Source organism: Gobio gobio (assembly GCF_949357685.1).
Source record: "Gobio gobio genome assembly, chromosome: 1".
NCBI lineage: Eukaryota > Metazoa > Chordata > Actinopteri > Cypriniformes > Gobionidae > Gobio > Gobio gobio.
This window is the reverse complement of record NC_137097.1, coordinates 35,068,254-35,095,908: the sequence shown is the minus strand read 5'-3', so window position 1 is coordinate 35,095,908 and position 27,655 is coordinate 35,068,254. Positions and strand designations below refer to the sequence as shown.

At 39.7% G+C, this 27,655-nt stretch overlaps 1 protein-coding gene across 1 annotated transcript; it reads left to right on the top strand.

Moving 5' to 3' along the window:
- Positions 1-2,170: 2,170 nt before the first annotated feature.
- On the top strand, positions 2,171-26,723 carry ubald2 (UBA-like domain containing 2). Its single transcript, XM_079833494.1, has 3 exons — positions 2,171-2,553; positions 15,840-15,893; positions 23,483-26,723. The coding sequence occupies exons 1-3, from the start codon at positions 2,434-2,436 to the stop codon at positions 23,840-23,842; spliced, it is 534 nt and encodes a 177-aa protein (XP_079689620.1). The 5' UTR covers positions 2,171-2,433; the 3' UTR covers positions 23,843-26,723.
- The last annotated feature ends 932 nt before the right edge of the window (positions 26,724-27,655 follow it).

Genomic DNA, 27,655 nt, shown 5'->3' with positions numbered 1-27,655 from the left:
TCAAGGTTGAAGGTGCATTTACTAGATAAGTTAAATGACAGAAGATAGTTTTCTTGTTTTCTTGAAAATAAAATCAAAATGAAGTAGGCTATGTCATTTTACTCATCTAAATGCACCTTGATTTAAGAATTTTTAGATATTTGGACTGGAAACAAGAAAAAGATTCTAAATAAGAAGAGCATTTTTTGCTGTGTAAAGACAGAAGTAAAGTGATGTAGGCAAATTAATTAACAGTTTATTTAATTGCATAGTAGTAAAATACGAATGTTTGCTAATTAATTCCAGTTATTTTTAGCTTAAACTTTATGCAAGCAGCTGTTCTGGGTTCTCCAGAGGCCACAGCCAGTATGATTTTGTAAAAAATAAATAATATAAAAATATTAAACGCATGTAATATCACTATTTTAATACCCTAATGTATTTACTCTGCAGTTGTGCAGTTTTAAGGGGGTGTATAGCAATTATAAAATGTATTTGCCGAAATTAGTAATGATATTTATATACAGGTTTATTTAAAATGGCAACATTTTATGTAAAATTCACAATAAATATCAAAATTTCTCAGTTGAATTCCTGGTGAAAACATGAATGCTCATAGTTTAGTGGAAGATTGCTGCCATCTACTGGAAAACAAACACTTTTGCTAGATCTCAATGAATAGTTTGTGCATGAATGTTAGATGCAATTACTCTTGCTATTTGTGTTTAGGCTGTAATGTGGCATAGGTGTAATATTTGTACAGTTTTACTATCATCAGCCTTTAAAAAATAAAAAACAATAATAATATCATGAACATAATGATGGGGTAGAATGGACTGGACATCATATAAAACAACAACAACAATAAAAATAAAACATCAATGCATTACAAAAATAAAACAGTACGAGTGTTTCCACAACTTAGACTGATAACGTGTAGTGCTAAACCTTGATACAAGGGGCACCAAGTAAAATCTTGCCTAGGGCAGCAAATTGGTCAGGGCCGGCCCTGACACTAGCTTATAGATAACAGTAAGGCTAACATATTCAAACCCAAAAAACTTCAACTTTAAAGCATGAAACGGAAGTTGCAATAGTCTTTTCTTCCCTATATTGTGATATAGGCTGTCCGAGTGAAATGGCTTAAAAAAAAAGCTAAGTCGCGGCTTGATTTTGTCCATGGGGACAACATTGTCCATGGTGGTTTGCTATTGGTGGATCTCATGTGAGTGACATGTTGCCCCGCCCTCAGGCCAGTAAACACATCATCAGAGAAGGGGGGAGAGTTATTTTTATTAAAGATTACGAGGCACATAAATTAAGAAAAAAATTATGGGTTTGGATGAATCATTTATAGTAAACACTGCAATATTCCATTAAAGCAAGATTATGTAATTGTTCGCCACTAGAGGTCACTTATTCAAAACGAAGGCGTTTTATTCTGCCGCAGACGAGCATTTCCGCTTCTTCCGCTCATGTGTATGTGGGGTAACGCAGCCCTGTTTTTATCATATTAGACACATTTGAGTGTTTAAAGTTGTTATAAAGTTACTCTGTGCGTTCACTCGACGGCGAATATGAGACCCTTGTTCACACTGCAGTAGCTAGATGGATATTAGGCATGGTAAAACATGGTACTCGCGGTAAATCAAGAAAATCAGATTTAAACAATTAGACTAACTGTGTTGAGCTATAGAACAATGACTCGTTTTCTGTTGATGAATGTCTCCAAACAGTTGCTCACCTGTCTAATAAAACACATCACATTAAAGCGTCTTTGTGGTTTCCGCGGTTTCTACAAAATAAATAATTGAGGGTAACGCGGGTAGGATGTCATTAATCGTCCGTGTCTTGGTTAAAACGGCTTATTTCTCTTAAACATTCTTGAAAACATTTAGGATAATGTAACGTTACACAAGTCAACAAAATATATAACATTGTTCTAGTGGTTTTTGGATATTTTAATCCAAAAATCTTACAAATCTTGCCTTTAAAAATAAGAATGGTCCATTTTGATTTCATAGTGACTTTAAAAGACACATTATAGTCTAATGGACTGTGTCCAGTAAAATGTAAACAGAAAGTATTCATCTGAGCAATAACTACGCTATGCCTTCCTGCTATTCTGACCAATGACAGAGCTCATGCCGATCGCCAGTGTCCAACCACGCGCGACGCGTTGCTTTAAATTACGTCACTTGAGCCGATTGCTAATTTGTCGATGGACCAATGGGACGCCCGTGTGTACTCGCTGTTTTGGCTCTGTGGCCAATCAGAGGCCGCGCTCGGGTTTGTTGTTGGTGATGATGACATGAAAATATTTGTTGTTACTGGAAGGAGAGCGAGGAGAGAGTGTGAAGGAAGGGCCTGGCAGGGACGCTCGCTTTCAACGAACATACACACAGCGTACGGTGATTTCCGTTCACGGGAGTCGCGGAGGAGCGAATAGCGGCGATGTCGGTGAATATGGACGAACTGAGACATCAAGTGATGATTAACCAGTTTGTTTTGACTGCGGGCTGCGCGGCGGACCAGGCGAAGCAGCTTCTGCAGGCGGCGCACTGGCAGTTCGAGGTAACCGCTCATTAATAATCGAGATCAACGTTTTATACCAGCCTTTTTAACCACAGATCACTATTTTGTCTGTGTATGAACACCTGGTTTCTATTTGTGTGTGTTCGTTCATCGCGCCGGATGCGTTCACTTCATTACATAAAGCCACGTCGCGTTTGTTTGCATGTAAACAATGAGTAAAGCGTTTCTTGCTCGATACGGTAATGTTTTCATGGCTTTCTTTGGGCTGTTAGTCTGATAGCCAGTCTGAGGCAGAGCAGCTTTGTGTTTGAATGCACACTAAAGCCACTGAGATTATCTGTCTGTGTAATACAGACCAAAGACACTGCCTGACGGAAACCAACGCGATGTGTGTGTTTTATAGTTATGTAAATGAAAGAGAGGAAGCAGTGTTGAAATGTGCTGGTTTGAAGACTTATTCAAATATGTAAGGGGATGGATAGAAGGTAAAGAGTTGAATGAATAATTGGATGCATAGATGGACGTTACATTGATGCATACATTTGCATTTTTTCATTTGGAGGATGATTTCAACATATATACATTGTATCATTCATTGGGAATCAAACCCATGATGACCTTGGTGTTGCTGATTGTGCACATGGATAGAAAGATGGATGGATAGACATAGATATGACTAGACATATCCATCATTCATTTCCTGAAAATACATGAACACAAAATCACCCAGAGATGTTTATATCAAAGATAAGCACAACAGTCAAAATACTGCCAAACAACCATGACGGAAGAACAGTACAAAAATGGGACATGCTAGGGGTGTCACAATATGTCGCAATACAAAAAAGCAACAATATGTATCGTGCATAGTGACGATCTGTATTGTGTATAGTTCACCCAAAACGAAAATGACTGTGTGAGAGTTTACAGAGTTTTAGTGTTAGTAGTACATAACCACTATATATATATATATATATATATATATATATATATATATATATATATATATATATATATATATATATATATATATATATATATATATATATATATATATATATATATATATATATATATATATATATATATATATATATAATTGCAATGGGGAGGGGGGATATTTGTGTGTCCTGATAATGCCAAATGTGACCCTGGGCCTGGACCACAAAACCAGTCAATTTTTTGAAATTGAGATGTATACATCATCTGAAAGCTGAATAAATAAGCTTTCCATTTGATGTACGGTTTGTTAGGATAGGACAATATTTGAAAATCTGGAATCTGATGGTGCCAAAAAATCTAAATATTGAGAAAATCGCCTATAAAGTTGTCCAAAAGAAGTCCTTAGCAATGCATATTACCACTAATAATACATTTTTTATATATTTACAGAAGGGCATTAAAAAATATCGTCATGGAACGTGATGTTTACTTAATATCCTAATGATTTTGTCTTAAAATAATAAGCAATCATTTTGACCCATACAATGTATTGATGGCTATTGCCACAAATATACCCGTGACTTATGACTGGTTTTGTGCTCCAGGGTCACAAATCATATGTTACCAGTAAAAAGTGGCCTACATTATTTTAAATGTATCTAGTCAGAGACAAAATGCAAGCATATTCGTCTAAAATAATTCTATATTCTATAGAATATACTATTAGCTTCAGCTTTAAAAAATAAATATTTTTATTGTGCTGTCACCAATTTAGCATTTTAATCGGCTGCTAAAAAAAAAGTGTTAACCTTTTACCATATGTCATGGAGTATCACAATAATATTGCATCGTGACATGAGTGTATCGTTACACCCCTAGTACATACAAAATAAGTGTTGCGTTTCATGCCTGTTTGTTATATTTTTGTTATATTTTTTGTGATAATTGTTTTATGGCAGCTCGCATTTGAAGTGTCGTGTGGTTGTTCTGAGTGTTTCCTGTAAGGAAGAAGTGTTTGCCACAAACGGACATGCCTCAAAGACGATCTCATCAGCAGTGTTGCAACACACTCCTAGATCGAGAGAGAGAAGTTTTTTTTTATTTACATTCCCTGGTGAAAATTCAGCCAAATGAACCCAAGCACATTTTAATCATTCACATCCTCTCACGTGTGTTTGTTCCTGCTGTGTTTTTTGTTAGTAGGTTCATTGTGTTGATTGTTTGAAATGGTCCAGTGGTCGAGTACAGGACACACACACACACACACGTTCTGGTTTGACTAGTTAATGCGTGTATTGTTTATAAAGTAGACATGCGTGTAGTAAGCCAATGAGTAAGTCCGTTCCTTTTTGCTCAACCCTAGTAAGTAGGGTAAAGTTTGCTCTAGTCACAACAGGCTGTGTTTGGACTGGAATGCTGCCTGTTTGTACAAAGAATAGTATGTGAAACGGCTTTTAATGATAACGGTAAAAATTTCAAACACTAGCACGCTATGTTGTTGTCACATGACCTGTAAATGTAATGTAGGAAGTGGGGTCCAGTTATTTAGCTTGATGTAAAAATTTAGTTTCTTTTGGCAGACAAATCAAATAAGGAGGCAGAGAAAAGACAGGTTTCCATGCAGTGTGCTTTGTTGTATACTGCATGTTTAAGTAAGGCTGCATCTGAAATCGCATACTTAGATTTATGACCATTCAAAAGTACGTTCTACATATACACTCACCTAAAGGATTATTAGGAACACCTGTTCAATTTCTCATTAATGCAATTATCTAATCAACCAATCACATGGCAGTTGCTTCAATGCATTTAGGGGTGTGGTCCTGGTCAAGACAATCTCCTGAACTCCAAACTGAATGTCGGAATGGGAAAGAAATAGGGCTGTGCAATTAATCGAATTTCGATTTCGATTTCGATTTTGCCTCCCAACGATCACCAAAATAGTACAATCGAGAAAAAACGATTATTTTGCCTTGCGTTCTGAATGAAACGCGCACGCGCACATCCGCCCCTCTCGTGTGCATATCATCCGCAGATCCGCTGGAATTTAAAAACTCGGCGCGAGTAAAGATGGCAGAAGGAGGGCAGTTACAGCAGCGTTTGGTGAGCAAAAAAGGCAAAACCAACTCCGTTGTCTGGGAACAGTTTGGCTTCGAGGAATCAGACGACGAGCAGAAACATGCTAAGATTTTCTACATGGTAGTGGCTGCAACGCAAGGGAACACCACGAATTTGTTTAACCACTTGAAAATTAAACAGAGTGACCTATGACAATCTAATAAAGAAACAAAAACTGACGAGAGCAGGGTTGCCGTGTAAACGTCCTTTTTTTCCTTCATATTTTTCAAATAATTCTCTCTTTGTAAACTTTGTTCAATGCATGCGAGATTGCGAGTGCTGCCATATTTTCGAATATGACCAGTCGTTTTCACCGTCATCACCCGGGTTTAGTGCTTTAGGGTTTAGGTTTAGAATGAGAAGCCGCGCGCGCTGTGAGAAAATGTGTCTCTGTGTCATCCGAGAGCGCGCACACGTCTCTCAGCGCGCAAATATTGAGTTCTCTTTCAAGTCTTGCTCTTAAACGGACAAACTCACACAAAACGTATGTCAACATGTCCATCTTGATGAGTATCTTAGCAGACATAGTCTGTATATGCCTTAAGTGAACTTTATACAGTCGATAAAGAAGACGCGAGGTCTTAAAGGGGCAGTAGCCTTTACTGCTGTCTGTTTAATGTCAAACAACAAAAGACAAGGACATCACTCACCGCTCTTGATTGAATAGCTTTTGTAAGTTTAATAGGATTAATCTTTAATTTATGCACTCAAATATGCAATGTTATTTTACATTTGATACATTTCTGTACCTGAAAACTAATGTTAGACGTACATGAAAAGCATAGCCGAACCATATTGTTGATCTTATTTATTTGTGGTTATCATTTTTACATGAATACTTTTATACTTTGATTTGAATATATGTTATATTATTTATTTTAATAGTTCAAAAAGTACAACAAATGTTACAATTTCAATTGAATTGTTGAAAGGTGTATTTTTAATAAATACAACACATTCCCAAAGTCATGTGAAATAATCGTGTTACATAATCGTGATTTCAATATTGACCAAAATAATCGTGATTATGATTTTTTCCATAATCGAGCAGCCCTAGAAAGAAAGGTGATTTAAGCAATTTTGAGCGCGGCATGGTTGTTGGTGCCAGACGGGCCGGTCTGAGTATTTTACAATCTGCTCAGTTACTGGGATTTTCACGCACAACCATTTCTAGGGTTTACAAAGAATGGTGTGAAAAGGGAAAAACATCCAGTATGAGGCAGTCCTGTGGGCGAAAATGCCTTGTTGATGCTAGAGGTCAGAGGAGAATGGGCCGACTGATTCAAGCTGATAGAAGAGCAACTTTGACTGAAATAACCACTCGTTACAACCGAGGTATGCAGCAAAGCATTTGTGAAGCCACAACACGCACAACCTTGAGGCGGATGGGCTACAACAGCAGAAGACCCCACCGGGTACCACTCATCTCCACTGCAAATAGGAAAAAGAGGCTACAAATTGCACAAGCTCACCAAAATTGGACAGTTGAAGACTGGATAAATGTTGCCTGGTCTGATGAGTCTCGATTTCTGTTGAGACATTCAGATGGTAGAGTCAGAATTTGGCGTAAACAGAATGAGAACATGGATCCATCATGCCTTGTTACCACTGTGCAGGCTGGTGGTGGTGGTGTAATGGTGTGGGGGATGTTTTCTTGGCACACTTTAGGCCCCTTAGTGCCAATTGGGCATCGTTTAAATGCCACGGCTTACCTGAGTATTGTTTCTGACCATGTCCATCCCTTTATGACCACCATGTACCCATCCTCTGATGGCTACTTCCAGCAGGATAATGCACCATGTCACAAAGCTTGAATCATTTCAAATTGGTTTCTTGAACATGACAATGAGTTCACTGTACTAAAATGGCCCCCACAGTCACCAGATCTCAACCCAATAGAGCATCTTTGGGATGTGGTGGAACGGGAGCTTCGTGCCCTGGATGTGCATCCCACAAATCTCCATCAACTGCAAGATGCCATCCTATCAATATGGGCCAACATTTCTAAAGAATGCTTTCAGCACCTTGTTGAATCAATGCCACATAGAATTAAAGGGTTAGTTCACCCAAAAATGAAAATTCTGTCATTAATTACTTACCCTCATGTCGTTCGACACCCGTCAGACCTAGGGGTGTGACGGTTAGTATATAACCGTGAGACCGACGGTTATAGTTAAACACCGTCATTAGAACTCCATAACCGCCAAAACCGTGTTATTCAAATATTTTTTACAAACATAAAAAAAAAATCATTTTTTAGATAGGTTCCCTCAGCTGACGAGGGAAACGGAGGCGGAGTTAGGGGTGCTTCGGAGGCTGCTACTGCTGGAGATGATTTGGGAGAGGTCTGTGCACCACCCCCTAAGAAATCTTGGAGATCTCCTTAATAAACGGAGGTCTGAAATCTCTGCCACTTTACCGATCAGAGCGCGCGTTAACCCGCTATCTCCAAGAACAACCAAATGACTCTACGGCTAATCCACTAGCATGGTGGAGAGACAATGAAACACGCTATCCGCTCTTAGCAAAATTGGCACGTAAATACATGTGTATTTGTGCTACAAGCACAGCATCAGAGAGAGTTTTTAGCACTGCGGGAAACATACCCCTGTCAGATCGTCACTAAAACCAAGTAAAGTGAACATGGTGTTCCTGTCACGGTAATTAGGTAAATCGGTAGATAATATACTATATCTCTTTACATAAATACTATTTTCTACTTAACTATAATTTCGTTATTTTTACTAACCCAAATAATGACTCGTCCGCACGTGAGGGGGAAAAATGGCTTCCTTCCACTTAAGAGTTGAGCTCTTTATATTTTAATATATCTCTTTACATAAATACTATTTTCTACTTTTAAAAAATAATTTTGTTATTTTACTAACCCAGTGTTTTGTATGTGAATAATGTTTCACGTGAATATTACCACAGGAGTGAAGCACAAAGCTTTGTTTAGCCTACAAAGGAAATGATGGTCAGAGAGCATTTTTTCATTCTGTTTTGTGATCTGGTCAATCGATTTTCCGTGAATTTTAACAATAGCCCTAGTCCATTTTATCCCAATGGACATGGACATCTCGTTTCTTTTCCAAAATCTTCACTCACGTCGCACCCATTTTCGCAGGGGATTATAAACGTTTCTTCCTTTCGTTTGCTTATAATTAACCCCCCCCCCCCCATTTTACTCACATCATAACCGTCATCACCAATTCTGAAACCGGCACACCCCTAGTCAGACCTCCGTTCATCTTCGGAACACAAATGAAGATATTTTAGTTGAAATCTGATGGCTCTGAAAGGCCTCCATTGGCACAATGCACGGTTCACTCTCAAGACCCTTAAAAGGTACTAAAGACGTCGTTACAAAGTCCATCTCACTACAGTGGTTCTAAAATAACTTTATGAATCGGCGAGAATAGTTTTTGTGCGCAAAAAACCCCTAAATAACGACTTGTATAGTGATGACGATTTCAAAACAAGGCATCATGAAGCTTCGAAGCGTTATGAATCAGTGAGTCGTTTCAGCGGTTTGGCGGTTTGACACGCGATCCATTCATGATTCGGCTCACTGATTCATAACGCTTCGAAGCTAAGCAATTAATGACAGAATTTTCATTTTTGGGTGAACTAACCCTTTAAGGCAGTTCTGAAGGCGAAAGGGGGTCAAACACAGTATTAGTATGGTGTTCCTAATAATCGTGTGCGTGTGTGTGCGTGTGTGTGCGCGTGTGCGCGTGCGTGCGTTTGTGTGTGTGTGTGTGTAAGTAATCCGGACGAACTACATCCGCCATGTTGTCATGGTCATGTGACCTACGGCGTCAAATGCGTCGCTTAACACAGCCATTCACAACTCAACTGAAGGCTGTATACGTCATTACGGTGGTCTCATTTAAGAAAAGTAGGCGTTAGATTGCAACGTAAGAAAGAAATTGCAGTATTTTACACCTCACGAGGAATGTCAATTTTATTACGGTTACTTTTCTTAAATAAGACAGCAGCCTTCGAAATGAGACGCAGGTATATTTAACGTTATAGTCGTCTCAATGTTTCTTGGTTAGAACAGGCCAACTATCCCTTAGCGATAATTTACCCAAAAATGCTGCACTTGTTTGTCAGGGCATAATGGTGTTGTCATAACTGTTTCCTCATATTCTGTGGTTAGTGTTTGTTAACTTTTACTGGTCTGTGTTTTTGATTGTGAAAGAAAGGAAGTCAACCACACCTTCACTAACAGACACGCTTGTGTTTACATTCTCAGCAGTGACGTTCCCCATTTCTCCTGCAGTATCGGCAGCGTCCAGATGGTTTCTCAAACACATCTCCTTCTGAACAATCTTATGTGGCTGCTGTAGTTTGAACAGGTGGTCTCTCTCTCTCTCTCTCTCTCTCTCTGGTGTTGGGTAGTAGAGGTTTGATTGATTGTACCAAGTGCATGTCTAGGACAAGTGTCCCCTTTGGATCTCTACGGCTCTTTTACGATGTATAGCTTCGGTGACAGATGAAGGGGTCACAGAGCTCTGCTCTTAACCTTCTGATCTCATTCTGTGATAACATCAGGAGCGGAGAGCATCCAGGGACAGCTAAAGCTTACACACTGTAGAAGTATGACCAGCCGTTCGCTGGATTTTAGTCTCAGGAATAAAAAGTCTTGCCTAGTTTTCCTCGAAAGCACTTATTCCATAAATCTGGTACCTTAATTTCCTTTGGTGAGCATCTTGCATTCGTAGCATCTCTTACATGTGTGATGGAAGCGCAGTGTTGTTGTGTTAGTAAAACCAAAGGGCGAATGATGAACCTGAATAAACCGGAGAAGCTGTTGCTGTCTCCTCATGAGCCGTAACCAAGCGACAGTGGTAAACATCTGTCACCAGTATTTGCAGTGTTACTCACCATGCAAACCTATCACCGTTTTGAATCAAAATCAAAGGTATGATTCGGGCCAAGCCATCAAACCAAGTGTAGAATCCCTGACATTATCGAGTGTTTGTTGCTATTCCCAGAGCAGTGTCCACATGACGGCATATTGAGTTTGATTCGCTCTAGCAGCTTGTGTGTAGATTCTCCATTTGTCTCTGTCTCTTTCTGCGCACAACTGACCTGGTTTATTACGAGCATGCTGTGTGTTGGTGACCTGGCTCTCTGTGGGCATGTTTCGTACCCGCTTATATCCAGCGTAAAGGCTGAAATCGGCAGCATTCGCAGAGATACGACACTCATACCTACTAGAATCTGACAGTAAGCATAATTGTCAATTGTTTCCCTTGATATTGTAATTAGGGATGCACAATATATCGGTATCAGCCAATATATGTTCATTTTTAATGTTATCATCCACATAAGAACATTTTACTGATATATTAAAGCCGGTAAATAATGGATTATTTACTTCAGCTGGAGACACTTCAGATACGCACTGTTCACCATGATGGGTTTGAATTGCTTGAAATATGATTGGAATCGCTTCAAAAAAGGAAAATACAGTTAAGTACAAAATGTGCAGCGTAAGTCTGTCATATAAGCTACATAAAATTATAATGAGAACATTATAATTGTGTGCTTGGGACATGGATTTGAATGAGACTTTTGTTTTTGTAATCAGGCTCTGAAAAAGTATATAAAAAATCTGGATTTTAATTTATCGGCCAATATATCGGTTATCGGCTTTCAAATATAAAGAATTATCGTATCGGTGCTAATTGTAATCGTGATTGTACTTTACATTATAATACTTTTGTGGGCTACCTGAATGCTGGATTTATGTACGATATATACATCAAAACAAGCTGAACCATATTTAAATTAAATTAGTTTATTGCGGTTTTATGCATCAGTAAATGAAGACCACGACTAAACAACTTCACATTGGTCCTGCTAGCATGAATAACAAAAGTTATTCAGCTTAAGAAATTGTACATGGAACTTGAAAATGTAACAAAATTGTGATGACTGATTCCATCACTGACTGCAGGCTTAAAGGGAAAGTTCACCCAAAAATGAGAATTCGAACATTTACTCACCCTAAAGTTGTTCCAAACCTGTATGAGTTTATTTCACACACCAGAATATATTTTTAAGAATGGGGGTAACCAAAGATTTGATGTGCCCCATTGACTTCCATAGTATGGGGTAAACCTAGGTAAGTGGGGTAAGTCAATGGGACCCATCAAATACCGACATTCTTCAAAATATCATCTTTTATGTTCAGCAGAAGAAAGAAACTCATACAGGTTTGGAACATGCGGGTGAGTAAATGATGACACTATTTACATTTTTGGCTGAACTATCCCTTTAAGGTGTGCTTGCATTTACAGTTTCTTATTTTGCAGTGATATCGAAATCCCAAAATTGTTGTGGCCCGGAAATTTCACATACAGATTTTGCATCAGGTTCACGCAAATTCACAGCACTCACCAGCAGAAAACTGCTTGGTTTGAAAGTGACCTCTTTGTGAGCGTCACGCAGTTGAAAATTGACTTTAGCTTGTGAAATTTCTTTGTGATTGTGCCTTTACACTGTTCCTGTTCTCTGGTTTAGAACAAGACCATCCTCTATTCCTCATTGATTATAAAAAGATTGTTCTAGATTTGTCACGTTGCTTGCTTGCTGTGTGCATGTGACCTGTAACAAATCCAAAATGATTCCAATTTGGATTCCAAAAAGCCCATTGTCAAAAGTGTAGCGATTGTATGAACCATGCATTTTTCTGTCAGTCAATGTGGCAAACAAATGTGCCCAACTTGAACTGTTGCGAGGGAAATCTTATGCCCTTACTTCAAATTTCCAATTGCATGGATTCCTACTGACATGACTGGATTTCGACTGTGGAACTTTGCCAAACAGTAAATGTGACTGCACCTTTAGGCTGTAATCAACACAGTTTCTCGATTAGTTTGTGTTTTAGTAGCTTTTAAACTTAATCTCGATTTTTGCTGCCTAACCAAACAGCATTTTTGGCCTTATTAAAGGGATAGTTCACCCAAAAATGAAAATGACCCCATGCTTTGCTCACCCTCAAATCATCCTAGGTGTATATGACATTCTTCTTTCAGATGAATACAATCAGAGTTATGTTAAAATAATGTCCTGGCTCTTCCAAGCTTTACAATGGCAGTGAATGGCAGCCCAAAATTTGAAGCCCAAAAAAGTGCATCCATCCATTATAAAAGTGAGCTCCACACTGCTCCAGGGGGTTCGCCTTCTGAAGCGAATCGTTGGGTTTTTGTAAGAAAAATATCCATATTTAACACGTTATAAAGTAAAATTTCTAGCTTCCGTATTCAACTTATGGAAAAGCGTAACTGCGTGAGGCATTACATTTCTTTGTAAGTTGAATACGGAAGGCTGGTCTGCTGGAAGCTAGATATTTTATTACTATGGGATATAATTATGGATGAACTGTCCTTTTAAAGCCAATTCATACTGCACGACAGATGTTGATCAATGCGGACAATCACCATATAACAGTATCACTACTCCGACATTTCACAACCTAACAAATGCCGATTCAACATGTTTAATTGGGGAAATCAAGCGCTGACCAATGGCAACAGATGACGACGGGTAACGCACTGATCCGACAATCCAACAAACGTGTCTGTTGGCTTGGTCCGTATCTATTGCAGTGTGAATTGGCATTTAGGCATGCTGAGGCATTCGATTTGAACACAGGTTAACACATGAATGCTTTCAACCTGGTCCACATTGCATTATTCTCGACAAAAACTGCCAACCATTCAACTGGCTCGTTGTGATATTTATCAACATTATACAATCTGAAATCAGGTGTAGCAGAGATAATGTGCAAATTTGCTTGCTATCAGAATGTCTTCCAAAGAGTAATTCAAAATCCAGTGATTGGCCTTTCCATTGGGAAACTCATTGTAACAGCCTTGTTTAAGACCAATATACAACCTCTAATTCCCAGAAATCCAAGCCAATCAGATTACAGATGCGCCTGCCAAATATGCTGTTTTGGATGATGGGTAGCTCACCAGTATCACTAGCTGGGCTGTGTATCTTATTTAGCCGTTCACCTCGTTGCTAGTTCGGATGCCAGGTTTGTACATTTGAGGAACCCTCTTTTAGCAGTCAGTGCCAGTGTTAATACAATACAGATGCTCTGTGTTACAAGCGAGCATTGTTTATATCCGTAACCGTGTGTGTGCAGTCGGAAATGAGCAATAGTCCAGCACTTAAATGAGAACAATCTTTGTACACATGATGGCGTTTGGGGGAGGGACGTAGAAGATTTGATGACAAAGAACTCTGTGGTTCTGTAGCAGCGGAAACAATGGCGTATTGGCGAGTTCATCTTGATATGTGTGTCACGTCAAGCCGCAGACATTCCTGCACTAGCCGTGGCTGTTGTTAAACAAAACGAGAGAACAGGAGAGGCTGGAGAGGGGGAAGGGGCCGTGCGGGGGATGAGAAGAGGGCGCTCGGTGCGGGAAGTGTTACCAAATGACGGGTTGAGGGAGAGCAGGTCAGACATGTGTTGGGCAATATTTTGTTTGCGAGTTCACGTGAATCATCAGCAAATTATATTTGGAAACATTGATACTAATTTTTTCACCCTAAATGAATAATTTATTCAACATAGATTGTCTATATCCCATGACTTGAATACACAACTCTTTTTATTCATTTTTTTGAAGAAGTCAACTGTCCTGGTTTAATGAAGGATGAAGGTTCAAGGGTTAGTTCACCCAAATAATTTGAATTCTGTCATCAATTACTCGCCCTCATGTCGTTCCAAACCTGTAAGACCTTTGACACTGTCATTCAAGGTCCAGAAAGGTAATAAAGACCTTGTTAAAATAGTCCATGTGACTACATGCAACCTTAAAAATAACCACTTTATTCAATAATTTCTTCTATGCTGTTGATGTAGTAAATACAGTGCAGTGCTTCATTGGCAGAACGCCGGCTCGCTATTGGCCAGCTCCTGCATCAGCATCACAGGCATGGGTGCTCACGTGAACCGCATCGGCCAATGGTGAGCCAGCGTTCTGGCGTAGAACACAGAAGCACTGCACTGTGTTTATAATGTCAACAGTGTAAGAGAATGACACTGACGAGAAGAAATTGTTGAATAAAGTTATGTTTGGATTTTTTGCGCACAAAAAGTATTTGTCGCTTCATAACATTTAAGGTTGAACCACTGGAGTCATGGACTATTTTAACAATGTCTTTCCTACCTTTCTGGACCTTGAAAGTTTCAGTGGTGTTGCTGTCTATGGAGGGGTCAGAGAGCTCTCGGATTTCGTCAAAAATATTTTCATTTGTGTTCAGAAGATGAATGAAGGTCTTAAGGGTTTGGAACAACATGACATTGGAACTAACCCTTGCATGAAAAACATAAACCTTTGTTAGTACTTTGGCATAATCAAATGTGAGGAACATGCAGAAGAAAATAAACATTGAACAGAAATTGCTTGATTTAAATGACATTTTTAGAGTCATGAGAGCTATGAATGTCCCGGGGCTCTCCTTCACTGTAAGTCTGTGGGTTTTTTGCTCCGCCTATCATCAACTAGACTCAGATCTCCTCAAACGGTTGCTTTATTTGAGGCATTAATGTTCTTAGTACATACAAACAGTGCTACAAAACCCAAGTGTAAACAGCAGTAATTAGTGTTGGGGAAAGTTACTTTTAAAAGTATTGCGTTATTCACTAAAAAAACGTTACTTAGTTACTTTTTGTGAAAAGTAATGTTACTTTTTCACCTAAGCTGGGCTTGCATGATGTTTGCTTGTTGCTTGCAGTTCTGTTTTTGTCAAATGTAAAGGCCATTTCACACCAAAGATGAAATGAATGTAACTTGCATTACTTATTTGAAAAAGTAAATTTAGATTTTGTTGGAAATTGAACAGTATTCCAATACTTTGCTAGTTACTTTGAAAAAAGTAATATGATTACATAACTTGTGTTATTTGTAATTACTGTTAGTAATAGTGATGCTTGTCTTGGTAAGCAAAACTGGTTTGCATAGGTGTGTGTTTCTGTATTTCCCAATCTCACATTTTTCTGGAGCTCTGAGCCCGCATAGTGTATCAGTTCTTAGAATCCTGCACCGATGCATGTGACGGTTTAGAAACCCTCTTTTAGATCTCAGTGCTTAAACTGACTGACCCGTGGCCGTCACAGGCAGGGAGGAGGGAGGAGAGGGTGACGTTTCCAAACCAGAGTTCCTCTGCCCATTCAAGTTGTAACACCGCTTCCTCCGTCTCATCCCCATCTCTTTCTCTCTCTTTTTCCGCAGACGGCTTTGAGCTCATTTTTCCAGGAGTCCAACATCCCCAGTCATCACCAGATGGTAAGTGTGTTTAGCATCGAGAGAGAAGGGGGAAAAAAGCAGTGCTGTGTTCAACATCCTGTCATTGTCATCAGACGGCCCGTTCTCAACATAGCATCTGAGAGAATAATGAGGGCCTGGACTTCCTGAAGGCTACAGATATTATTAAAGGGCCTGAAATACACTTCATTATGCTAGTCGGGGCTTCGTAGAAACTGCCGTGATTTTTTTTCATGACCAAACCCTGACATAATTTCTGTTCTGCAGCACAATTTCTGCGTGGAATAGGGAGGGAGTTTTTTTGTTGTGAATGTTAGTGTGTGTTTGCACAGGATTGGTCTTTATTTAGTTTTTTTTAGCAATAAATACAAAATGTTCTCTTTGCGTTCATCTTCAGCATGTTCTGTTTCTGGGAGGCCAGTTCACAGACAAATGCCAACAAACAAGTTGGCCGTTGGATTTAATATTTGATGAAAAATAAAATGTTCACACTGCCCCAACAGACACCGACAAAGTCAAGCACCCACGGAAAAATATTCCCCATTAATTTTAACCTGTAAAAATAAAAGGTTGCAACTTCAGACACAACTTTCTTCTTCGTTTCTATGCCGTTAAATGTCGAGAGCGCATTATTGTACCGCGAGAGTACATCCATCTCCGCTCGCTGGCGGATTTTTCACTTTAGCTCAACTTACTGGATGGGGCGCACACTTTCAAATATGTCTCTGCTCTCGCTCAGATTTTACATGTGTGCTCAAACTTTGTCCAGTGTGCTCTAGCAAAGAGCGAGGAGATTATTCTCCAGAATTAGAGAAACAAGTTTGATTGAGATGCGATCTGACAATCACATCGCCAAATCTGCCGTTTTGTCCGACAAGGCAGTCGGGAGAGTTGGTAGATTAACGTCGGTGGACTTGAACTTGGAAAAATGGTGTGTACTGACGTCTTTCTGCGGTTGAAACAACATTTCTTTTAGTGTTTATTTTGTGCTTATCAATGAACTAGAAGGAAGCGATAATCGGTTCACAAGCAGCTGTAACTCAGGCTCTACAGCGATCACGACACATTAAAGAGCCACAAAACGGTATTTATTGTTTAAATTTCTTTAAAAAATGACAATTTCAAAGTTGAAACTGTTTCATGTCAAAAGTAACTTGCTCTGTCCTGTCTGTCGGCGTGTTGTCAGTGTCCTCTTTGCTCCGCGATGTATTTTCTCTACGTGAGAACATGTGTGGTGTGAGAGCGCCGTGGTTTGTCGGACATAGCAACAGTAACTAAAGGGGGCGGGTCTTTGCGAACGGTCAATTGTGTTCTGATTTGTCCAGAAAATCATACCACACTGCTCGGACATTCTACGACCCAACAAACGCCGATTGAACATGTTCTGTCGGGTGAAAACAAACTCCAACCAACTGCAACAGATGCCGACAGGGGTGACCCTCTGATCCAACAAACTCCGACAGACCTGTTTGTTGGCATTTGTCTGTGCGGTGTGAATTGGCCTTTAAAGTCCTGTTTACAGACTTGGTTGCAGTCATTTGCAAAAATGTCCTTTGTCTGAAAATATTACTCAGTTTTTCAAGTCCGGAACAGAGATTGGCCAAAATAAAGCTAAAGCGTAGTCTGTATTAAACAATGGGCGTAGTGTCCGTGACGTCACCTGTAGGTTTCTGTAGAGCATTTTTGAAGCCCAAAGTGGGAAGAGCCGTCCGTCGCCATCTTATCACGTCACTCTCGAAGAATCGAAGATGGGCAAAGAGGCGGGACATGGGAGCTGAGGTGCCTGCTTGCTAAAACCACGCTTGCCTAGCTCGACGTGATCAAGTTAGTTCAGGCTAGGGCCTAGTCCACATGTACACAGGTATTTTTATAAACAGAGTTTTTCCCTCCTCCGTTTTAAAAAATCGTGTCCGCATGAAAACACAAAACAGGCTATGAAGCGCTGTCAAGAGTATGCCAAACCAACAGGTGGCAATATAACCCTAACCATAAAGCCATGTTGGCCATTCAGAAGCCTGGAAAAAGGTTATTGCCAGTTCCGGTTCTGACGCAACTAGCCAAAATCTCCAGTTTCACTGTCCACACAACACCAATGCAACCGGAGTTTCTAAAAATCTTCACCCTGGCAGGAGTTTTCAAAAAAAGTTTTGTTTCCGGATACTGCGTTTGCGTGTGGACGAATGGCCAAACCATAGAAAAAGCTTGTGTTCGCGTGGACAGGGCCTAAGGAGCTAATGTTATATGCTAGCATGGGTTGCTAGTCGGGGGTATTGGTGGTTGGTTGCAGCCTACAGCTAATCACAGCCTGTTGAATTCTGGAGTGAAGTAAAGTATAAATAAAATTATAAATAATAAATACAATTTGTATTCGAATTTCACTCACGGAAAAAACGGAGCCCAGACTTCTTGGACGGTCTGTTCGTACAATTAACTGCACAGCAAGCCATATTTGATAAACTCATCAAGATTTTAAGTTACTGTGAGACTTAACATTTAGCTAAAGCACAGCACGCTATCAGCATGATAAAATTCTTCAATAAGTGTTATTTCATTCCCTTTTTAGTAGACAAAAATTGTATTTTATATAGTATTGCAACAGTCTTTTCTTCCCTATTATGACGTATATTCGAGTGAAACCGCTTCTCAAACAAGAAGAAATGTGGGGCGGGGCTTGATTTTGTCCATGGGGAATTGATTGGATTGTTGTGGTTTGCTATTGGTGGATCTCATGTGAGTGACAGGTTGCCCCGCCCTCACGCCAGTAAACGCATCATCAGAAAAGAGAAGAGATGACACTTCAAGAGGGAGGGGAAGATATTTAGATTACAGATTATGAGGACACATGATCTTAAAAAAAATTATAATAAATACAGCAATATTCCATTTGTAAAAAAACAAGAATTTATTTATTTTGATTTCATGGTGGCTTTAAAAGTGTATCTAATACAGCGTGAAAATCTTCCGGCCATGCCCCCCCCCACCCCCCCCCCCCCCCCTCAACCACTGATTTGAAGATGTGTTGGACACAACCCTCAGCGATAGGAGCAGATCTCAGCCAGCCGTTGAGGGTTTGATCAGTCATGTGGTCTGGGGCTTGATGAAGTGATTTTCTGTGTCTGTACACACAGATGCAGCTGTTTTTGAACCTCATCAGACGGCTGAAACATGAGCCGAGCCGTTTCCTCTCGGACAAAAGCAGACGTGCAACCGCTGTTCTTCAGTCTGCCGAGGGTTACGCAATCCGTTTTTCTTCTCACAAAACCAGTCCCCGTGGACATGCCACGATATGATTCTTGCAGTCATGCTGCGTTTTAAAAGATCAACGTCAGCCTCCACCCACGACATGTGCGTGCCTGAATGTGTGTGTGTGTGTGTGTGTTTCTCCCTCTTTTAATCTGGCTGTATGTGAAGGGAGTGTGTTTGAGAGAAGCAGAGGCAGGAAGTGTAGCTGTGTTTGTTTTTATTTTGAGAGCAGCCATTACATCATGCAGCTGGGGACCATATATGGACAAAGGGGCGGAGCAATGCCAAGAGCAGGATCTGATTGGATCAGAAGCATTTGTGTGTGTTTGCCATTACTGCTCACAGTGTGTGTGTGTGTCTGTATGATACAGATGCAGTCACACAAAGAAGACATTTATAAACACATGGGACACATTTCCTGAGGGCTGCAGATGTACTTATAAATCACTTCCGTTTTGTTGTCAATACAAAATAAATAAATAATATGCACTTAATTTTATCTTTTCAATTGAGACTGTTGAGAACAGTTTTCTCTTCTTTAAAAAATGTGCTGTAGTGAAACAAATTAATGATAAAGTGTAATGTGTTTTTTTTTTTTTACATTAAGCCATCATTTCCTGTGAGTTACAAAATATTTGTTGCTGGTAAAGTATAGTAAGTTGCAGCATCACCAGGGCTCTTATTGGCCCACGTCTGCTTCGACTCTCTCTTGAGCCCCATACAAAGTCCCTCTGGTCTTTGAACAGGTCCTTTGACATCCTGTCTGTAGGTCATGATTACGCTGGGCCTGGCACACACTGTTATGACTGTCCTTGAAAAGGGAGTCTCATAGCAAAACACTCCACCCTCCACGGGCCTGCGCAGTTCAAACCTCTCACTGGAGACCATAAACGTATGCTGTTCAACAGCTCAGAGTGTTTTTCTCTTCTTCGTTTTTTTTTTTACTGCGCTAAAACAAATACAAGCTGCTCATTGCTGCTTTTAAAGGTGCAGTGTGTAATATTTGAGGATCTATTGACAGAAATGCAATATAATATACATATCTATTAGGGCTGGGTAAAAAAATATAGATTTCTTGTTTTTAATCGATTCTCATTTTTACGAACCGATATCGATTCTTAAATCCCAAGAATTAATTCGTTTATCCTGTTTTCAGTTGATGAATGAATGGGACAATGTAGTGCCTCCCATCCAATAAATCACAATAATCTTATTGATATGAAACAGTCTCAGATTTCAAATTACATCCATTTTATTACGAAATTCAAAAACATAAATAGATTTTTGGCGCTGTGGCGTGAGATCGCTCTGGCGCAGCTCAGCTCAAGAGAAGCTCAATCTTCTCTTCCGCCTTAACACCAGTAACAGCGCGGAATAAACATGAACGAGCATCTGAAAGTATTAAGTTACAGTACAAACTTACCGAAATGTCACATGGAATCGCTCAGTTTTTCAACCGCGGAAAGACATCAGTAAAACAGCTTGTGAACAATGTCATGTAACGTCACATTTACCTCAGAAAAACCTTATCCAGTCTCCATAAACTCGTTGGTCAGCTAGAAAAATTAACTCTAGAGAGGAGCATTTGGATAAATATATGCACCATATCACATATTCATTATCATTTTTAACGTTCTTCAATATTTAATGCATGTTTGAATAAATCTGGCAAGTTTTTATGACCGCCACCATTTAAATGTTTATATTTCACAAAACAAATTGGAGTAGAATTATGATTATGTAATTGGAAAGTTAGTTATAACTTTATTATTATAAAACAAAACTTAATTGAGTGTAATTTGTGTTTGTATAGAATTCAGTTAATTTTTACCTTAAATGTTATAGTGACCTCCCATAGTTTACAGCATTAGTTAAGAGATTTGTTTTCCTTGAGAAAATTTTCCATGTATTGTACCTGATATATATATATATATACACACACAAAATAATCAATATTGAATTGAAATCATATCGGATTGTGAAATTTGTGTAATAACTATGTTTTCAGTGGTGTGTAATGACCTTACATAATGAAGCGTTATGTTTTTATTACCTTTAGTATGAGTAATTTCTATCTACACACACCACAGGTCTCCTTAGAGTGAAGTCGCCATGTTTCTACAGTAGCCCTAAACGGACAAACTTCTCTACAGAGCACCGAGGTTCTGCACCTTTAAGCTAGTAGTGTCACTAATTTTAGCAGGTTATTTCCCAGTTGTAAGGACCTGCTTTTGTTATTTGTAAATGTGATGAACAAAAATAGCTTGCTACTGTGAATAGCTACACTTATTGTGGAAACGGCTAATTTAGTTGGTGCCCTGAGTGATTTTTAAAATGGCCGCTGGATACAAAAATATGAAGCAAAATACAGAATGTAAGATCTGTTAGAGGCGTGTAGTGAAACCGTACAGTGTTTTTCCAGTCGCAGAGTTGATGTAAACACTGAAAAAGGTCAAAACATCTTCACCCTCCTCAGTGTTTATAGCCACACTGATGACCTACTTAACAGACTGATCTGTGTTTTTGTCCCTTTGACCCTCATCATAGCTACTCTACCTAAATTAAACTCCATAAACTCCTGTGCTGACAACCCCTTCCTCCTCTTATATCAGTCACCTGATCTCTCTCTCTCTCCGTGTGTGTGTGTGTGTGTGTGTGTGTATTGTGGTTATTAAAGGAGCAGTTATCAGGAGCTCAAACTGCTGTCAATTATATGTGGCCTACTTTCCTTCATAACACACGGACAGCAGAGACAGACTAAGACACCAGTGCAAACAAAACTCACACTTTATGTGAATCATGGGACCGATGCTCAGCACAATGTTGTTCAGTTTGAACATCTGACCCTGCTTACTGAGCATATACCTTTGTTTAAGAGTCCCATAAGCCTCATCTGTATCTGACATATGCATCTGTACGTGACGTATATGATTATAAACTTCACATCGGACATTTGCGGCTCATAGCATGTCGTTCACATACTATAACGCAACACACACCTCCTTTTCCAGAGTGTTGGGGAAAATTAATTTTCACTATACAAAGGTTAGCCAATCATAAGGGTTATTTACGTATAAGTCTTAAAGGTACAGTAGAAAAATCTTTGTCGTAATTTATTTTATTCAAAATAAATAAATGCAATTCATACATGCATTCACTTGAATGCACCCTTTTTATGAGTGTTTTAATTTTTGTATACACATATATATATATATATATATATATATATATATATACACATACATACACACACACACACACACACACACACACACACACACACCGATCAGGCATAACATTATGACCAGGTGAAGTCAATAACACTGATTATCTCTTCATCACGGCACCTGTTAGTGGGTGGGATATATTAGGCAGCAAGTGAACATTTTGTCCTTAAAGTTGATGTGTTAGAAGCAGGAAAAATGGGCAAGCGTTATGCTCTGACCCAGTCGTCTAGCCATCACAATTTGGCCTTAATCAAATTTGCTCAAATCCTTACGCTTGCCCATTTTTCCTGCTTCTAACACATCAACTTTGAGGACAAAATGTTCACTTGCTGCCTAATATATCCCACCCACTAACAGCTGCTGTGATAGAGATAATCAGTGTTATTCACTTCACCTGTCAGTGGTCATAATGTTATGCCTAATCAGTATGTGTTTATCCACCAAGTCAAAGTCCTGTGGTGCGACCAGCATGAGTTAAGAAACATAAAACAGGAAATGATGTCATAAAAGACCCTTGCAGACCTTCATGACTGCGTTTGCAGTTCAATAAGTTTCTTAAAATATCAGATAATTTGTCCTTTTTGATATCAAGGTTAGTTCAGGCTGGAAAATATGATGTGGTTCAAATACTTAAGTGATATAATTAAATTTATAATGCATAATAATTGTTTAAAAAAAATGAAAATAATGCTTTTATTTGATGGTTACGCCATATGTCATTAATTCTATCTATATATGTCATTCTATAGTCATTAAATTAAAAAGTTTTATTGTAAAGGGTTACAATATTTAAAATTATTCATTTTACTTGCATTTTAATTCTAAAGTTTTAGTCATTTAATTTTGTTGTGTGTTTTGGTAATTTACTCTTATTTTTTTTTTTTTTTTTTAATGTCTATATCATTTTTTTGTACATTTTATTTCAGTTTTAGTTGATTGAGTACATAAAGTTAAACTAAATGAAAATGAGAAATGTTCCTTTGGAAACTAGCTGAAATTAAACGGTGTCTTTTATTTCAAGTAATAATTATGTATTTATGGTTTTAGTTTGTTAATTATAATAACCTTGCATGTTCTTCCTTTTTACCATGTACACTCATTGACTAGCTGAGCTGATGGACTGTTTGTGTCTGTGTTTAGATGTGCACTCCACGCAACACTCCAGCAACACCACCCAACTTCCCCGACGCCATCACCATGTTCTCCAAGCTGCGGACATCCGAATGCGGTGGCGGCAGCGGAGCCGGCGCTTCTGCCCAGGTGTCTATGGCGTGCTCCCCTCCTCCTCCCCACTCCTCCGCACAGGGCTTCGGCTCTTTCTGGGCCTCCTCGCCACCCAACCACCAGCCCGTTTGGCTGCCCCCGTCCTCTCCCACCGGCCACCACGCGCTCCATCACCACCACCATCACATGCACCAGCCGCCCACGTGGCCGCCCGTCTCCCAGCCCGCCAGCGGCCAGCAGACTCCCGTCATTTCAGCCCTGCACGGCCAGAGATGAGACTCTATGGCAGGGGAGGGGGGGGAGCAGAGAGGGTGTAAAGCGGGGTTTAACGGGGTGGAAATACTCACTGAGACTTTGGATGGCCAAGGGGGAAAGACATGGTACTCTTTCTTTCTGTTTTCTAAAGATGAACAATCTCTCTTCTTTCGGAGATCTGGTTTTGTTCTTTTATCTATTGTCGATTTCATTTCTGTCCGAACCTGGGAAGAACCACTATGAATACAAATTATGGAAGTAATAAAAGGAGTCCCAAAGAAGTTCACTCTCCCAACAGCGGAAGGAAGCCACGGAGTCATGTGTGCGTGTGAATCTTGGGTTGTTCTCGGACTCTCTCCTCCTCTGTAGCGCTGTGTCGGCAACACGCACTCGCAATAAAACAGCCGACGGACAATAAGACTGAACGGCATATCATGGTGGTCGTGCTGTTCTGCATCCCGGGAGAAAGCAGCCGGAGGACGTTTCTGTAGAGATAGTTGTCTGTTGAGTTCCTAACAGACTATCGTCTGTTTGTTCAAAACGCACATTTTCAAGTGCGTATGGCCTCGGACATAACTGAGATGCTGAGTTGAATTTATCGTGAATCATCATAAAAAAACAAACATACAACCTTTCTTCAAGATATAAAAGGAAAAACCAGGACATGACCGGGAACAGTTTGCAATAATCCTGGTCGGAATTCAAGTGACACCCTGATTCGTTTGATTTTATTTTTCAGTAATGACGACCTTAAAAAAAAGTTTATTTTTTTGTTTGATAAATTCCCAACTTTTATCGTGTACACCGTTAAATCAGGAAAGTGTCGTGTTTAAACTAAAACTGTGGTGGAGAAAAAAGACTCAAGCTTTAAAAAAAAAAAAAAAAAAAAAGTGTTTTGTTTGGGTTTCTTTTTACCCGCAGAAAACTAAAAATACTAGCGCTCCTGTTTGACTTGTAATGAGCGGTCTGACGTTTGGAGGTCCAGCTTGTTGGATCCACACAGCCGGCGGAGTGAAGCTCAGCTCCTGCTACCTCCGCTCCTCTTGACGATGAGGGCGATGATGGAGGCCTCAAATACCTCACGCTCTTTGCTGAACGTGCTGTGTGAAACCGATCAGGCTTGGCTCTGACGTCTCAGTGCATGAGGACTGGTCTAGTGTCACTTATTGGCATTTGTCTCGTAAAGTCATAGAGCGGGAAGGCTGACCCCAGATCAGAACGTTGATTGGCAGCGGTATTCTGAGATGACCTGTTTCTTTAGTTTCACGTGATGTCACCTTCCCTTCATTCGTTCATCTTAGACAATCACTTTTGCCGTTTGAATTTGTGGTTTAGTACGACCTCGTTCATTCATTTCATTTGAAGCGACTGAAAACAAGGCTGTGAGGTGAAAAAATGTACTTAACGTAAATCCATTTGCGGCTAAATTGTCGTGTGTATACCCGCATGTAAATCCATTTGCGGCGGCTAAATTGACGTTTGCACACTAGCATGGAAATCCATTTGTGGCCAAATTTTCGTGTTTATACCCGCATGTAAATCCATTTGCGGCTAAATTGACGTGTGTGTATACCCGCGCGGAAATCCATTTGCGGCGGCTAAATTGACGTTTGTACACTAGCGTGGAAATCCATTTGCGGCGGCTAAATTGACGTTTGTGTACACTAGCGTGGTAATCCATTTGCTGCTAAATTGACGTGTGTGTACACTCGCGCGGAAATCCATTTGCGGCTAAACTGTCGTGTGTGTACCCGTTTGGAAATCCATTTGTGGCGGCTAAATTGCCGTGTGTATACCCGTGCGGAAATCCATTGGCGGTGGCTAAATTTTTGGCTATTAACGTTTTAATCCATTTGTGGCTAAATGGTTTGTGTTTATACATGTGCGTGAATCCGTTTCCATTGAATGTACTTAAGTAAAGAAATTGAATTTGTTTTTAAGACCCATTTACCCATATTTGCTCTGCTTGCTTTTAAGTTCAATGGTAATATATATAACCGTGAACAAACTATTTGTACATTCTCAGATAAATCGTCTGATAGGGTTTAAGCACAAGCAGAATGACTTTATAAATGTTCATAAAACCCGTTGAATCGGCTCGCCTCACAGCTTTGTCTTCATTTGCATTTGTGTCTAAATCAGACTTTGGTCCATTGAGGAATGATTTTGAGCATTAGCCATTTTTCATTTAATCATCGAGGGCTGATAGACCAGCCTCTGCATTTCAGCCCAGAAAATGCATGTGAAATGCGCAAAGTCCCCTTGGTTTTAGAAAACATGGGTAGATTGATGTCGCAGATAATTGTTTGGTCTTCCAATTGGTTTCTCTGTTGTTTGCTAAGTAGAAAGAAACCTAAAATGTTGGTCTCCAAAGGGTGAAGATGCGTGCTGTGGCCATCTAGAGAGTAGGTCATTTCCTGCTAAGAGGAATGCGAGTGTCCAGAGGCAGTGGCTCTGATGTCAGTGTCTCGAGTGCCTTGAGGTTCAAACGCTCTCCATTTTATTCAGCTGTTGCTCTGTCGAAATCTCATAGCAACAGGGCCAGTACTCTCAAATGTCATCCTCTCCAGTCATGCGTTGACTGTTCGAACAGTTGGGCTGCCGTAGATCTCAGAGCGTCGGGATGTCACTGACACCACTGGCCGGTGAGGCAGTTCATGTTTGTTTGGACTGCGGCTGTGGTAAACAACAGACACAGTGAGTCATGGGCAATTCCTTCATCGAAAGAGAACCAATTCATTGGCGAACAACCTTTTTGTATCGATTTCCCTCCTGTACTATCTGTTCTTTTCCCTTGTTGAGATTTGTATTTATATGTCTGACAAAAAAGCTATGATCTGAAACCATTTTGGAGGTCATTGTGTTTATATTAAGGTCATAATAAATGATTTAATGACTAGTGTGATTTGTGTTATTTGTCTTGAAAGTCTAACAACGAACCAAGTGTGTGCAACAGCAACCCGTTTCCGATAATATTCTCATTCTGTAACCGTCTCGGTATGTTAACGCACTCAAGCTGCTCGCTCCGCTATCACACATGACTGAAACTAGGACATGCTTGCACTACTTCACATGCAAGCAAGTTAAATATGATGATGCAAGCCTGATGTATCACGTTATAGTTCACCCAAACATGACACGGTCGATCCAAATCTTTACGAACACAAAAGGAGATGCTTTGAGGAATGTTCACGCTGCTCTTTTCCAGACAATGATTGTGAACGTGGACTGGGTCTCTGAAAAGAGAAATTATTCCTAAAAGTATTCTTGGTAAATCGATGCTTTTAATTCATGTTTGTTCAGCTTGTTTCATAAGGCAAATTGTTCCTAGCGATCATTCATAGATCCATTCTTTTCTAATTTGCCACACTGCCTTGAATTTGTGTAAATTTGCGCACATTTTACAGGGAATTGTTTTGCAAACTATTTCTAGATTTGTTGTAAACTTAAACATAAACTTTTTATTGGAACTGTGGGTCCAAATTCATTATGCCTATTTTCTATGTACTATTTAAACTGCACTACACTTGATTTCCTGATAAATTTTTTTCCAAGCACAATACTAATGCAATACTTGCAGTTAAGGCGTGACCATTGGACAGTGAAATGCTCGTTGGGTCAGCAGGATCTGACAAAAACAGGTGGCGGAGAAAAGACACCTGTTAACTGCAAAAGAATTAAGGTGAAGAATTAAGGGTGAAACCATCAGGAACCCTTTAGTCTCCAGCGCCACCATTTTCCAGAGCTGCAACCTACCTGGAGTCTCCAGAAGTGCAAGGTGTCAGGATCTCAGAGACTTCAGTTAGGTAAAGAATCCTAAAAAATGACCCCCAC

Bases quoted from the DNA above. Each gene is read 5' to 3' on its own strand.
- ubald2 (XM_079833494.1), top strand. From the start codon at position 2,434: ATGTCGGTGAATATGGACGAACTGAGACATCAAGTGATGATTAACCAG. The intron at 2,554-15,839 runs GTAACCGCTCAT...CTTTTTCCGCAG, and splicing joins CGGCGCACTGGCAGTTCGAG to ACGGCTTTGAGCTCATTTTT. The intron at 15,894-23,482 runs GTAAGTGTGTTT...GTCTGTGTTTAG, and splicing joins TCCCCAGTCATCACCAGATG to ATGTGCACTCCACGCAACAC.